Source organism: Pagrus pagrus (assembly GCF_965226575.1).
Source record: "Pagrus pagrus genome assembly, chromosome: 19".
NCBI classification, from domain to species: Eukaryota; Metazoa; Chordata; class Actinopteri; order Spariformes; family Sparidae; genus Pagrus; species Pagrus pagrus.
The window spans coordinates 15,278,901-15,294,457 of NC_140203.1; the positions used below are offsets into that span (position 1 = coordinate 15,278,901).

At 39.6% G+C, this 15,557-nt stretch overlaps 1 protein-coding gene across 1 annotated transcript; it reads left to right on the forward strand.

The window, feature by feature from the left end:
* Nucleotides 1-867: 867 nt before the first annotated feature.
* On the forward strand, nt 868-11,534 carry ambp (alpha-1-microglobulin/bikunin precursor; the record flags this gene model as incomplete). The annotated part of the gene is made up of 17 exons (XM_084382851.1): nt 868-987; nt 2,198-2,343; nt 2,434-2,510; nt 2,704-2,823; nt 2,934-3,035; nt 3,184-3,221; nt 3,332-3,400; nt 5,217-5,408; nt 6,921-7,063; nt 7,702-7,778; nt 7,901-8,017; nt 8,376-8,477; nt 8,754-8,809; nt 9,208-9,301; nt 9,473-9,640; nt 10,983-11,156; nt 11,369-11,534. The coding sequence occupies 17 exons, from the start codon at nt 868-870 to the stop codon at nt 11,389-11,391; spliced, it is 1,818 nt and encodes a 605-aa protein (XP_084238977.1). The 3' UTR covers nt 11,392-11,534.
* Nucleotides 11,535-15,557: the final 4,023 nt, after the last annotated feature.

A 15,557-nucleotide genomic window follows, 5' to 3' on the forward strand; every position in this document is an offset into this window, starting at 1 on the left:
ACATAAACAAGCTAGTAGCTGATCCCTTCTCTTTTAAAGGGATTTAGCCATTTTAATGCCAGGACTCACCTCCCCATACGTAAAACAACTTTCCTACAACACAATTTTGCAGGGCGCCGTCGCTGCATCCTGAGGTTAGCGCCGCCCAAGACGATTGTGATTGGTTTAAAGACATGCAAACAAGCCAGGGCGTTTGTTGGTTCGGTTTGCTGGGCGTTACCAGATTGAGAATTGGTGCAGCCAGACCTTTGTAAGACTATATTGGGAGGGTAAAATGACAACCTATTGGTTAAGCCTGATTAGGGGACATTCAAGTTCCTCTTTATGTGGCTGTCATAATGCGACATTCCTGCAGCAGCTATAGACCTTCCTCACATGTGTTTCCAGCCTACAAAACAAGAAACAAACAGTTCAGTTGCCACTAAATCCTTGACTGTCCAGCTTCCTTGTAATGGAAGTCAGTGGTAGTGTTTCATCAAGACTCTTTGGAAACGCGTTGGTTTATCCATGATTCAATAAATGATTTCAACAATTATTATCAGTGACTCAGATTCCCTGTGAGTGACTTCCATTGCAGGTAAGTTGGACATTAACTGTCCTTAGAGAGCACCTGATTTTTTCGCTTCTCTGTTTTTATTGATTGGTTGTTTGTTTAAGCTTCAAATTCTGAAGTCCAGTTCTGATTGTTGATTATATGGAACAACAAATGTACGGTCACATGAGCACAGTTAGTGCGCACACATGAAGGCCAAGACGAGCAAGATAACACGACAGATAAAGAGACAATCTAAACGTTGCTATATTAGCGTTTTTGTAGTGTTGTGGGGGGACATTTACAAAACCAGCCCAATCTGAGAGGCTGACAGGATGCCGAGGGCAGGCAGTGTGGTTTCTCTTCTGGTGTTAGCGTTGGCCTGGACCTTGCAAGCGGTCCCTGTGCTCCACGAACCTCTTAACCTCACACAGGAGAACTTTGATCTGGGCAGGGTGAGTGGCTGAAATAAAAGATATATATATATTTTATGATAAATAATGATGATATTACTTGTAAAAGTGCATTCTTACTAAGGAGCATTTCTTTTCTTTAATGGCCTGTTTTTAATCAGTTAAATTATTCCTCTTTACCAGTCAAAATGATAAAGTTTTCTTGCCATAATATAATTTCAGAAGCTCCCCTGTGAGACCCTTTTATGTCCATTGAAGGAGCAATTTGTAAGATATGGCCTCAATTTAAGTTTAAAACATTAAAGCATGAACTAACATTAACAACAGAAGCAACAGTGATAGCCTGAAGTTATCATGCTAATCAGCTAGCACCAGCCCGCCCTGTCTCAAAATACTGCTTTGTATTGCAAGAGGCAATAGTCTTTTAGCCCCTGTAGCTTCACCCGCAAGATGTAAAAGCAGTGAGTTCTCTACTTAGTCTAATAAGTAAACAAAATTAAGTCACAAAATGTCAAGAAAGGAGATATTTTTTAACAAATTTGCCTTACTAAAGAGAAAAATACACCAGTACACCATCCAAATTCAATTCAGTAAAAATAAAACACCATCATTCAAACTCAACATGAACAAAATAAAACTCAGCAAAACAGTCTTGGTGTGTCTTTCCACAATCGCATTGTGTTAGTTTGTCATAAATCCTCAATCCTCAAGTGAGATTTGGAAATATTCTGGCTCTATCAACTGTTTTTGCAGACTCTTTCACTCCTATGTAGCCTCACCTCTCCACTGTCCTCACCTGTTGTGTCTCCTCGTCCCCGGAGTCATAGTCCTGGTCAGAGCCGCTGTAAATCACCTCCTTACATCAAATTAGCATCTGATGGTGTTCCTTCCCAGTCTGGTGTCCATTCCTGTTTCCTGTTAAGCTGCTGAGCCTGGTCGAGCTGAGCCATGTAGTCACTATCAGACTCACATGAACTAATAGGGCCACTTACCTCCAGCTAGTCATTGGAGCCAAAGATAGCTACAGCAAAGAGTATACTTAGCAGCAGTTAGCGATTATGCTACCTTCAAATTCTGGCCATTTCTTACAATTTGCACCTTTATTAAACACTCAACTAATCTAGCTGGGGATGGAAATTATCACCAATTGTATATTTTAACTGTCTTTTGAAAAAATTAATTGGACAGTATAGGAAAGTTCTGTAATATTTCTTGTCCTGTTGTACCGTAAATATTTCTGTGTCTCTTGCAGTTCATGGGGAAGTGGTATGAGGTAGCAGTGGTTTCTTCTTGTCCTCACTACATGCGCCGCAAGAGTGCAGACCCCATCATTCTTGCACTGGACCTGCAACATGTTGCCTCTGAGGGAAACTTCACAATGACAGCCACCAGTTTCAGGTCAGACTTGACTGCATTCTAGTAGACATATGGTGTAAAGTATTCAGTGTAACCTGTGCTGTGTTTCCATGTGTCTGCGCCCGCATGTAGGAATGGCACGTGTAAGAAGACGTCTACAGATTATGCTTTGACCAGCACTCCAGGACGATTCTTCCACCATGTTTCAAGTACATCTCTCCAGCTTCCCTCCATTCTCCATCCTTTTTATTTAACTTTACATTCTGTCACTTTCAAACCACAATAGCACGTTTTTGTGATGGTAAACTGAATCGCAGCGAGCTGATTCTGCCCTTAATCTACCACTATTATGTGTTTTACAAATCTTCCATGTAATGCATTGTGAAACTTTCCTTTCTGCAGGGTTCGGAGCAGATGTTGATTCCTTCGTGGTTCATACCAACTACGATGAGTATGCAATGATGCTTCTGCAGGGTACAGAGAAACCATCAGGAAATGAAAGCATCACAGTCCAGCTCTATAGTGAGTTTGCACTTCAATGGTTGGGCTTGCATGATTTCTTTTTGTTAAATGTGTTGTTTTTCATCCAATAAATGGATAACTCTGTGTAACAGTAACTCTCTCTTCCTCAGGTCGAACTTGGAATGTGACGGCCGCTGTGCTGGATGACTTTAAAATACTCGTCAGAGAACATGGAATGACTGGTGACGCTATCATCATGAATCAGAATAAAGGTACAAACAAACGCATACATTCAAGAAAAACAGATGTAATGAATCAAAAAATGTCCCTGCAATCACAAGTTTCTATGACTTTTTTTTTGACATGATGAGACAAATCGTGAAAAACAGGAACCACCTCTCCATCTCACTCTCTTCCCAGGTGAGTGTGATCCAGGTGAGCAGGTGACGAAGCCTCAGGTAAGTGCTTCCCGCTGTGATGTGCTGAAATTCCATTTGCATACTGAAACCACAGATCTATATTTGTATGACGGATGGTCGTCACCTGCTGTGGTACCCTTGTCATTTAGAATTTGGTTCCTAAGCGGTCAAAAAGAAATGTGTTGCCACATGCACAAGAGGACGACGCTGGTAATATTTGACCAGGTGAGAGGACAAGTGACTCATCGTTCAAAGGTCACATTATATAAACAGTGATCAGGTGTTGTTTTTTTTAGTTTAAAAAATTGGTTTTAAAAATCCACCCATTATACAATAATTTAGGCTCTTTTCGCTCATATGAAGTGTGAGCCATCGAGGATATTTTGCCCCCATATATTCATGTTTTATTGTATTTTGGGGGGGTATTTTTTGCCTTTATTAGACAGCGAACAGTTGAGATATGACAGGAAATGAGAGGAGAAGAACATCCCATCACTGGCATTGTTATAAGCAACAACAGGCTTTTTAACGCCTTTGTTTTTGTTTCATTCATCACACATTCTAAAGCATTGAATGGTAAAGAAGAAAAACAACATATGCAGACATTGTCTTTCTGTCCAATTTTAGCTTGTTAATAAATGTTTGTTTACTGTTACAGGATCATGTGGAATAACTGAAGAGGAGGATTAACATATAAACTGTCACCATACTATCATGTTGTCACACCATTAATAGATAAAAAAGCTCTGTTATGTTTAGTTAGTAGACTCTTTGTGGTATTTGAAAGACTTGTTATGTCTCAATTAATTTGTAATGTAGCCGATTTGCAAATAAAGTGATTCAGTGTTTATGTGAGTGCGTTTGACCTTTTCACTGAACTCCATTTTGTATATCTTATACTACAAAGTGCTGAAATACTGTTGAAATATGTTTTCAACAAGGAAATTATTTGATAAAAGTCTAATCCCACCGGCCAAACATTAAAGGATAAATTCACCCGAAAATGAAAATTCAGTCATTATCTGCTCACCCCCATGCTGATGGAACTTCTGGGTAAGTTTTTAGAAAACATTTCTGGAGCTTCACAGCAAAACAGCATTGCAGCATTCTCCCAAACAGCTGAAATACACAGGGACTTGTTTTAAAACATAAAAAAACAACTGGAAAAAAAGAATATGAAATGGCTCCATACAGCTCGTCAGCCCTGAGATACCAAATCCATTTGAAAAGACTTGATTTACACCGTTGATACAGTACAAGCTTGTGCACACACTTCAGATTAGTTTAGCAGCTACAGTGGAGATTTGGGGTTTTAAAAGGATGTGAATAAAGGTTTTTCAAATCAGTTTGGGATCCCAGGGCTTTCAAAGGCTTGGATTATGCATGACGAGCTGTAAGGAGCCATTTAATGTTTTCGTGTCAGTAGTTCTTTAAAAAATGCTGCAACTCTGTTTTGCTGTGAAGCTCCAGAAATGTTTTGTAGACGACGAAACTTTCAAAATGTTCATTTTTGGGTGAACTTGTCCTTTAAGGAATCTATAGTTTTTCATATGTAGTGCTTTGTTACTGGAGGAAGTGGATCCTTCGAATGTTGATTGGACAGATGCTTTTTTTGATGAAAGCAATAGCTGAGGCCTAAGAAGAAAATGCATGGGAAGGTTTTGATAAATCATTTAAATGTTAGTTGGCTAAAATAAATCAAACTAAACCTGTAAAATATGAAACTACAACTCCAGAAGCAGTTGTTTCCTGTGATGTACAGGGTCCTTAGGAGTGTACATGAATAACACAATACACAGAACAGGATAAAATGTTGCAGTTGTTAATCTCCCAGATCATGATCACGTATTGATTTTTTGATGTTGCCTAAACTTTGAGGTCCAATGTTTAAGTGGTCAGCTGCCAGAGACAGAGAAGCAGAACTTTGCTCTTTAACTTGTTTGTTTTTGACTTGGAGGTGGGAGTGCAAGCAAAACATAGGTCAATGCCCTGTCCCGCTTTGAAGAGTTGAGAGGGGGTGTAAGAAACAGTTAGGCAAGGAGGTGGGCTCTTCCTGGGATTCAGTGTCTCGGACTCCAGAGACAAGCAGGCAGACAGGCTGACAGGATGCACAAAGCAGTGATTCTTGTTCCCCTGCTGCTCCTGGGGTGGACCTACACCCTCCAGGGGCTCCCTGTACTCCCAGAACCTCTTTACACCACACAGGAGAACTTTGATGTGACTCAGGTGAGTGACTGAGTTCTGCAGACTTGCATGTTTCCTCTTTTATGTTTAATATTTGATAACACATTCAGTATAAAACGGTGAGGCAGAGGTGCAAAAATGCAACTCTGTCCTTTTTCTTACTGTTATTAGATTAATACCCGTTATGTATGTTTTGAGAATAGAATGTTTTTAACCTGCAGATTGAGGAAACTTTTATAAGTTATTGACCGAAAAATACATATCTTCAGTAAAAGATAAAACCTTGATTGATTTTCATGCATTAAAGTTGGAATAAGCGATTCTGGAGAAAGTTAATTGATTGTTATTCAGAATCAGAATCAGAATTGCTTTTATTGCCAAGTTTACACATACGAGGAATTTGCTGTGGTGTGTAGGTGCAAAAAAACAAACAATACTAAAAGTATTTAACAGACATAATAAAACTATGAAAATATAAATAGAGTGTGAATATAAATATAAATAGAGAAGGTGAAGACTGTCCAGATTTGTCCAGCAGTGCAAACAGTTTGACCTAGATTGTGCAAGGTTGCAGTAGATACTGATATTGCAATGTGCAAAATAAGAGCATCTGGTGACTAAAGATTACATTAATGTTAAGTCTTATTCCAGATCTGGAGATAAGACTCATCAATCAACAACAGTGGTTCAAACCAAGCCACCAACCCGAAGTGTCGACAATCAGTTTCTCTAGAGTCGCTCACCCCATCTTTAAATATTGAGAATGTTTAAGCAACCACAAGGAACGTTCATTTTGTGTTGTGTTGTGTTGATTTTTGGCACACCCTGTGGGGAAAAGCAATAGAGTTTCTGCGCATGAAGACTACATTTCCCATGTGCACCGCCTCCTCGTTCCATAAAGATCTTCGTATGGATAGCACGTGCATTTGTTTTGGAAGCGAGTAAAAGAAAGATCCAATGTATCTTTGATTTAAAAAAAACACATTTTTTAAATACTGCTGTTAGCGAAAAAATGTTATAGGCCAATTATGTTACAATAACATTAAAGGTACAGTATGTAAAAATTAGCCACCTAATTCATTCTCAAAGCAACAAACTTGGGGGCTGCATATCGCTAGAATAAACTGCTGCTAATTGTCATTGGCATTAGCTAGTTAGCTCAGTTAGCCGTGCAGTTAGCAGTCTGGACTGGAAGCTTGGAGCACCAGGGGAGTGTTGTTGAGTATTGTACAGTTATATGTTATATTGCCGTTGTTTGATTGACATGGTGTTGAATTTGCGTATGCAGTGCATATTGATGATGTTGCTCAGACAGTCTACATGCTGAGTTTGAGTTTTGTCGACCGTGTAGGATGTGCCCTTTTGAAGCGCCATGATGTAATTGTTTCTTGCCTGTTTAGCAATTTTTTTTTCTTCAGCCAAGTCTTTTTTCTCTTTCTTTGTTGATCCTGTGTAAACCATAACCACAAAGTATAATCTCCTCCTCCTAACTGGCTAACACACAGGCAAAATGTCAGTAAAATATAAACATGTTATGCTTCCCATTTCTTACAGTTTTTGGGAACCTGGTATGATGTCGCCCTGGCAAGTACATGCCCCCATATCCAAAGTCACAAGAGCGATGCAGCCATTGGTAAAATGGTACTGCTGAGCGGCGCCACCGCAGACAAACTCAAGGCGACTCGAACTGTACTTAGGTCTGTAAGAAGTGCATATGTCATACTTTTACACACACATACTCACATAGTTTAAACAAATAGGGGCAGCATATCACCAGAGGAATCGTTAACTGCTGCTAACTATAGCAGACGTTGGCTACTAAGTGCAGTTAACCGTGCAGTTAGCAGGTGTATTGGCTGACTCTGCCAGGAGCTCAGAGCACTGGGAGATTGTTGATGTTTTTACTATTGGACCTTCACCTCTTTAGGTACAATGTGGCTAGGGGCAAGCTAGTTAGCATGCTAACTTCGATAGATACCTCTGTAAAACAACACAGAGACGTCTTCGAAATAATGTCGAAACTGTTGTTTCTTCAACATTATGTTGATAGTTTTAGTTAATTCTTGAGTGTTTGAAACTAAAATTCTTACATATTGCACCTTTAACAATATTTGAGTTGTAACACACATTTCTTGCTACTTTTACTTTACTCAAACATCATAGTCCTTCTTCCAACACTGGTAAAATCCAAAGCTGACAGTGTTTTATAGCTATCTGGGACATTCTGCACAAATGACAGATTTAAGTCAGGCCAGCTGTATTAAATATGACCCCAGATACAAACAGCCTCACTTGTTTTGTTCCACCTCCAAGTGATTTTTTTGTGTATGTGCAGACATGGGACATGTAAGGAGATGTCTGGGGACTATGAGTTGACCTCCACACCTGGGCGATTTCATTACCACATTGCAAGTACGTCTCTCTCTCTCTCTCTCGCTCTGTATAATCTCACAGTGATGTATCTCTCTCAATCAAGTTCATGTTGCCCAAGGAAGTTTTAACAGTAATTGTATCTCTCTGCGTCCTTTCAACAGGGTGGGGGGCAGACGTGGACGCCTATGTGGTTCACACGAACTACAACGAGTATGCGATTGTGATAATGAGCAAACAGAAATCATCAGGGGATAAGAGCACCTCACTTAAGCTTTACAGTGAGTGGACACTCTCCATAGATGCACTGGAACATTTCATTATTCATTTATTTGTTGTTGAATTTTATTTTGAAGTACCATTTCTTTTAAAAAAGTAAACCAAACCATGTATGTTTTTGTTTTTTCAGTGGCATGCATCATTTTTAACATCACAAGTATTAGATTTCATTAATTTCACCCCTCGTTGGCAATCTTATTGAACATGAAGTAATTATTTAGACTTATTAATCATTTAAATGAAATAGAATATTTTTTTGTGAAGCGACTCTGAGTTGAATCTGAACACATCCTTGTTCCTCGCACCATATTTAAGGTTTGATTTGCATCTGCTTCATTTGATTCATTCTGTCTTCTTCAGGTCGATCTAGGTCTGTCAGAGCCACAGTGCTGGAGGACTTCAAAACACTGGTCAGTCAACAGGGAATGAGTGAGGACACCATTGTGATTAAGCAGGACAAAGGTACAACACAGACACAGATCATCACACACACTCACACACCTTTATTTCCACTACATGTGAACGAAGACACATGAAGATAAATCTTTCTCTCGACTCTTCATTAACAAGTTCAGATCGTTATTGTGCTACAAGAGGTCAGTCTTCTTACAAACACAAAACAAAAGCACAATAAAAAAATATGATAAGACAACTGAAGACATTAAAAGAGTACACATTTGTGGCTGTAAAGTGAATGGTTGTGATAAGACGACGTGTTTTCTTCTATTCTTTTTGCAGGTGACTGCGTTCCTGACGAGCAGGTGGCTGAGCCGACAACTGAGCCTGAGCCTCAGGTATTCAAACTACACTTCATTAATCTAACCTGAATTATCTAATCCATGTATGTTGAAATGTATTGTATTACATTTAATAGATATATTTTGGCTCTCGTTTTATTCTTTTTATTGCTTTAAAGCAACATTATGTAACTTTTTGACCTTAATATAACAGCTTCAAAATCATGTTGATGGCACAGTGTCTTGTAATAGGGTGAATGGTGTCTCTGTATCAGCCACTCTGCCCCCCCATCACTTGTTTTAGTGCTGTTGTTTAATACAGAAAAATGTAGTTTAGAGTTGTGTTGCTGTCTCAAAGAATTTTGAAACAGACCAAGGGCAGATTTAAGGTGAATATTTTGGGTTCAAGTGGCTTCGTATATATCTAACTGAGTCTGTCTGTGACTGTGACACAGCGGGTGAAGAGGAACGTAGTGCCCACTTTAGAGTCTGTTGTCGAGGAGGGTTCTGGTGACAGTATGACTGGTGACAGCTTTTTCAACACAACCGGTAAGTAATCATCTTACTAAGCTGAATGACAGCGTACCTTTATATTCTGAGATATTATAGTGCATAATTACATAAGAAAGGAAGAGAAGAGATGCTGATTTTGATGTGGCAACTAATGGCTATCTATCCGTCCTTCCTTGTGCTGTCTCTGCTCCTCACTCTCCCACACAGAGGCCTGTGGAGCAGCGCCAGACACAGGACCATGTTTTGGGTTACACCAGCGCTACTTCTACAATTCCTCCTCAATGAGCTGTGAACCCTTCAAGTACGGAGGCTGTTTGGGCAACCAGAATAACTTTGAGAGTGAGAGAGAGTGTCTGCAGAGTTGTCGCACTGAGGGTGAGGACTAACATATGAAAATGCAATATCTTATATATATATGCATATGTATATATATATATATATATATATATATATATATATATATATATATATATATATATATATTCATGGGATGATATTACATATTTTTTACAATATCAAATACCGAACAGCTATTATGGTATCTTCAGGCTTTTGTTTTGAATAGAAAATGCACACTGAGCAGCGAAGGCAACGCACCTCAATATTTGAACTTTAACTTACCGACATAGAGGACTTAGTTTCTAAGAAGAACACCAGCTCGCCTGTTTGGCAGTATTTTGTGTTCAAAGCAAGAGAAAATGGCGAGCCAAGTGGTTTGAATGAGGCTATATGTACTCTTTCCCATAAGACAATAATATCGTCTATCGCGGTATTCAGGTCAGGACAATATCATGATATGAAATTTTGAATATCGCCCAACTGTTGGTTTCACACAGGACACGGATAGCAGTCTGCTGGGTGAAGGTCCTGTGTATTACCTATCCATCCCAGCCACCCTCCTACCTACAGCTACCTACGTTGTCGCTCTTTATACTGCGTCACCTGACTTCTTAAAGGCTTTTGGCAGAAAGGTCTGAAGGTCTCCTATGTGTCTGCCAAGCCTGACCAAGGGACGGGGTTTCCCCTTTAGGGCCGAATGAAGTAATGTTGTCTGTTATGAAGCTCAGATGTGAGAATGTGAACAATAAACAAAAGGAGAGCCATCTAAATCAGGGTTGCCCCAAGTGGGGCCGCTACAAGGTTCAATTTGGCCCGCCAGATGTTTTGAGTGAATTGTTTTTATTACAGAATTATACAATTGTTTATGCTGTTTTATTTTTTTAAGTATTACAATGCTCTTTAAATATGAAGGATCCCTAATTATTAATATTTTTCCATAATCAAGTCAGTCAATTAAGGGAGCTTTGGATCCTAGTACCATTTTGCATGTTAATAATACGGCAGGTATTTGTATGGAAGCCAATTTCAGCAAGGTAAAAATAAAAGATGCCTATTTCGTAAATGTTGAATATTCCCATGATGCATCATAATTCTGAGATTATAAAAAGTCAAAATTGAGATAAAAGTCATTTATAAGATAAAAATTAATAATTCTGAGATTAAAAGTCAGCATTTATGACATACCATGGGAACTTTTTTTTCATAAAGGCAAAATTTTCATCGATTGGTTTTCTTTAACTGGCAGAAATGGGCTTCCACATGTTTGCTTTTGGCCCGTGGCCCACCATTAAGTTTCATTTTTGGCCCTTCGATGGAAAAAGTTGGGGCACCCCTGCTCTAAACAGATGAAAAACACGCCTTTGATCTGACTCCACAGCTGTGTGCCGTCTGCCCTTGGTGCCCCTACCATGCACAGGACAGCCAACCACCTGGGCCTTTGAGTCCAGCATCGGTCTGTGTTTGTCCTACAAAACGGGCATCTGCCAGGCCAACGCCAACAAGTTCTACAGCAAGGCCGAGTGTGAGGAGTACTGCGGGCTGCCGAAAGATGGTGAGACGATAAAGGAGATATAAGGAAATGCAAAAATGCCGATCTGAGAAATATTTAGATAACCCAGAGGATTCTGGCATAACTGCCAACACCGAAGGATGACGTGATGAAACTCCTCTGTCTTCATGCAAACACAATACCAAGCAACGCACCAAATCTCCACCCACATATTAAAAAGTATTTACTGTATGTTTGCTCTTTTGTTGACACAGAGCTCCTGGATGCAGTTCAGTGAGTGAGATGAGGAAACATCCCAGCTCGTCCGAACTCTTCATACAGAGATGTAACGTGGACCAGCATCACATTATAGCACAATAAAGGAACAGGATTTGGTTGAAACACTAATGATTATATCCAATAAAACAAGTCATTACTCCATTTCTCCTCTGTGTCTTCTTTGTTGCTGTTATTTAGTATTCATGTTGTTTATTGTTTAAAGGATTCCCATGATGCAATGGAGTGATGTAAGGATGACGTATTTTGTAGGCCAACCCGGAAGTTAGCAATCGCCTTGGTACCCTCATCAAAAAGCTGATGGGATTTTCGAATTGGGTTTTGTATTATAAGTTTATGATACTTCAAGGTTTGTTCAGCAAGATAGTCTTCACAGATAACCCAGCTTTTGTGATTTTCAAAGTGTAAATTAAATGGCTAGAAGTAAAAACCTAATGTCAGGCTATAAACAGGCTACAATTACTATCCACGTTTTCCATCACTTGATCAATCCACAAGTTGTAAAGTTAGAGTTTACAACTGGAGTCAGCCTGTAAAGACAGAAGAGTGAGTAGATGAGTCATGATGACGTTTAATGTTAATTCTGTAGTCTCATTTAGCCACTTAGCGACAGCCGATTTTAAGACACGTAAGCGCTTTATAATTAAATTGTGGGACATTTAATGACGTATTTTATGTTGTAGAACAAAATGTGTAAATATATAAAACCTGTGGTAACCAAAGACCTCATTTCAGGCATTTAACTGAAAACCAATTCAAAAAACCCATCAACTATGAGACAAGGGAACCAGAAGCTCAAAAATGCAGACTGATGTCCAGGTTTTAGGACTCTACCGCACCACTATTACTTCCAGGTCGGGCGAGTTCGAAGATGGCCGTGGTCCCCTTGCTCGGATTACAGCCTTCTTTAAACTCAGCCTTCATTTTGATCTCAACTGCACAATTTTGTGACTGCATCTTGTTCCAGACAGCAAAATGGTACCGCACACCCTCATCCGGCCCACATACCGCAAGAAATGACTGCACTTAGGTGGTCCGCTCCTGTTTGCCAGATCTGAACCAGAAGCAGGCCATTGCGTGGTCACATGTCAGCGTCTGATATTTCCTTATTTGGTGTAATAATTCTTGAAGGGCATTCTGAATCATCCCCCCCACTAAATGTGTAATGTAGAGGGTTAACCACTGCAACTCATGAAACTTGGGTTTTTAAACTAAGGTTTAAAGAAAAGAAAGAAATATACATCTACAGAACTAAAGATTTTGAAATCATTATGATTGTATTTTATACACACAGCAGTGGGCTGTGTTGGACCACATACAGTGAAGGAACAGAGGGTATCTCATCAAAACACAAGGGTTAAATGGTGCTTTGTCTACATGGCCTCTGTTTTTCATTGACTCGGCATAACCAGGAGGAGGCGATATTGCTTCATCTATTGATGATTTGTGTGTATTTCACACCATCTCAACTTAGATACATGCACACACACTGACACATTTAAATAAACAGTACACCTCCTCAAACAGCACCTCCTCATTTTTGTGTCATTAGCTCGTCTATTTTCTAACTCTCTCCTCGCCGTTTACGTTTATTGTTTTTAACGGCAAATGAGTCATTCAATGCTGCAAGATCACCACATACACTCATTATTACTCTCTCTTCCCTTCTCTCTCTCTCCCTCTCCCGTGAAGGAGCCAGGCTTCCTGCTCTTAGTTCCCAGAGTTCCCGGCTGCTGGCAGTAGAATGCTGGGAATATCCGGAGAGGAAGGGGAAGTGACATCACAGCGGTGACCTTCCGTACCAGGCCACATTACCTGGTGCTGGCTGGAGGAGAGCGACCAAACACACACACACACACACACAAACACACACACACAAACACAAACGCACACACATTCAGATAGCGAGAGCACACTCACTGAGAAACCTATGTGACACACTTCAGTTTGCTTTTGAGGAGAAGAGAAAGAGAGAGGGGAAAAACTGAGAGCAAGTTCTCATGAAAAGAGAGAGGAAGCGATAACTTTGAGTGGTCATGTAGAAAACTTTCCAATGCCTTGCAAAGAAAGGCAGCGCTGACCACATATTTGACAGGAAACTTCCCAAACTTTGCATAATAAAAGTGGGCCTACATTCACTCAGGTACTGTACTTAAAGAGGCAAAGGTCAACTTTCACCACCCCTGAGCGTTTCCAATTCGTATTAACGCTGGCATTGCTGTTGCAAAGACAGCTGGCTCAGAATGGCACGTAACAACATCACAGCACAAAATGGGAGTTTATTCAATCATTTAGTGTATGATAGAGATGTGAAAGCAAATAGAGATGGTTCCAACGTGACTGCTAAATTGTCATTTAACTTTCCTTTTCCCAGGAGATTTCGTGCACGGTGGCAGACAAAACTGTACAGTGAAAGCGAGGTTTATAAGGAACAAATCTAAACATAGATGGTTTCATTATTCTGTAGCCGTTACATTGTGCAATCAACATTTACCTCATGATAATACGTTACACCAAAAAAACCTATAATCTATAGTTTTGAGGCACATTATTGTGCTTTTACATTTTACAGGAAAACATTGTACTTTTTACTCCACTACATTTGGACAGCTATGGTTACTAAAATACTTTTCATATTCATATTTTACATGGAAACCACCTCACCTTAAACTTCTTAGATAGTTTCATGTAAATCAACATTACATGTCAATTACATACATGTTTACTTCAAGACGTAATGAGTTTTGTTTTGTAGTTAGCACCTAAATTACGTCTGACAAACTGCTACACACCTGGGATTTGTATTTACGACAGTGGTGTTGCACTCAGAAACTGTGGAGGGCGCCAAAATATACAAAATTTCTACATAATGTTCTTTTAAAGGGAAGCAGACCAGGTAGGTGACCATAAAGTAGTTAAACCAGTTACAACATTAAAATGCAGCGTACACATTAATGCATCCATATGAACAATCTAATAGTGTCATATATAAAAATCTGTCCTACAGGCCATTTTTCTGCAGAGTCCTGTACTTAAGTACAACTTTGAGGGACTTGTTCTTGAGTATTATCATTTTCTACTACTTTATTCTTCCACTCCACTGGTGGTTTTACTTTCCACCTCCTGCTGCTTTAAACTTTCACTCCACTGCATTTTGGAGGCAAATATTGTACTTTTTACTCCACTACATTTATCTGATTACTTTAGTTACTAGTTACTTTGCAGATTACAGGATGCATCAGAGCAAATATGTACTTTTGATATTTAAGTGCATTTAATATCAGATACTTTTTTACTCAATTACTATTCATATGGGTGACTTTGACCTTTTACCTAAGTAATATTTAACATTCTATCTTTACTTTTATTAAATTATGATTTTTGAGTACTTTTTTCAAACCCTGAATGCTTAAATACTTTTACTTAAGTAAGCTTTTGAATGCAGGATTTATATTTACATTCATTATATAATATAATAATGTATATTTAGTTGGCGAGCCCACTTTTACTTCAGGATGGAGCCGCAAAAATCCTCCACCAACCTAAAAACAAAGTGAAACAGACATCAGTGCACACAGATGGGAGCTGCACTTACACACAGGTAACATGTGGCCTCTAATGGAGATATTTACTGAGTGTGTGAGAGTAACTCAAAGGTTACATTCTTTAGGAGCAAAGGCTGGAAAACACATATATACAAACCCACGTACTTGCACAAACACAGACATACCAAGACACATACACACACAGCAGATATTGAAAGAACATGTGTCTCTGAAGAGCAGAATGGACAGAAGAAGACATGGAAGTCAACACGGGAGGAAGAGGAGAGATGAAGAGAGAGAGAGAAAGAGAAAGAAAGAGGAGATGCAGAAGTCCCTTAATGCCGGATCAGGAAGAGAGGGAGGAGGGATGAGCAGCAATGTGGTGAGGAGGGGAGGACGGGGGGAGACAGAGTGTGTGTGTGGTGGAGATGACAAAAGACGAAGGGATTCTCTGGTCAGCTGCTGCTGCTGCCACTGTCTATTGTCCTGAGGACACACACACGCACGCACGCACACGCACACACACACACACACACACACACACACACACACACACACACACACACACATTATTCTCTCTCATCTTGTGTTGGACATCACTCTCTTTCCTTCTTCAAGTTCA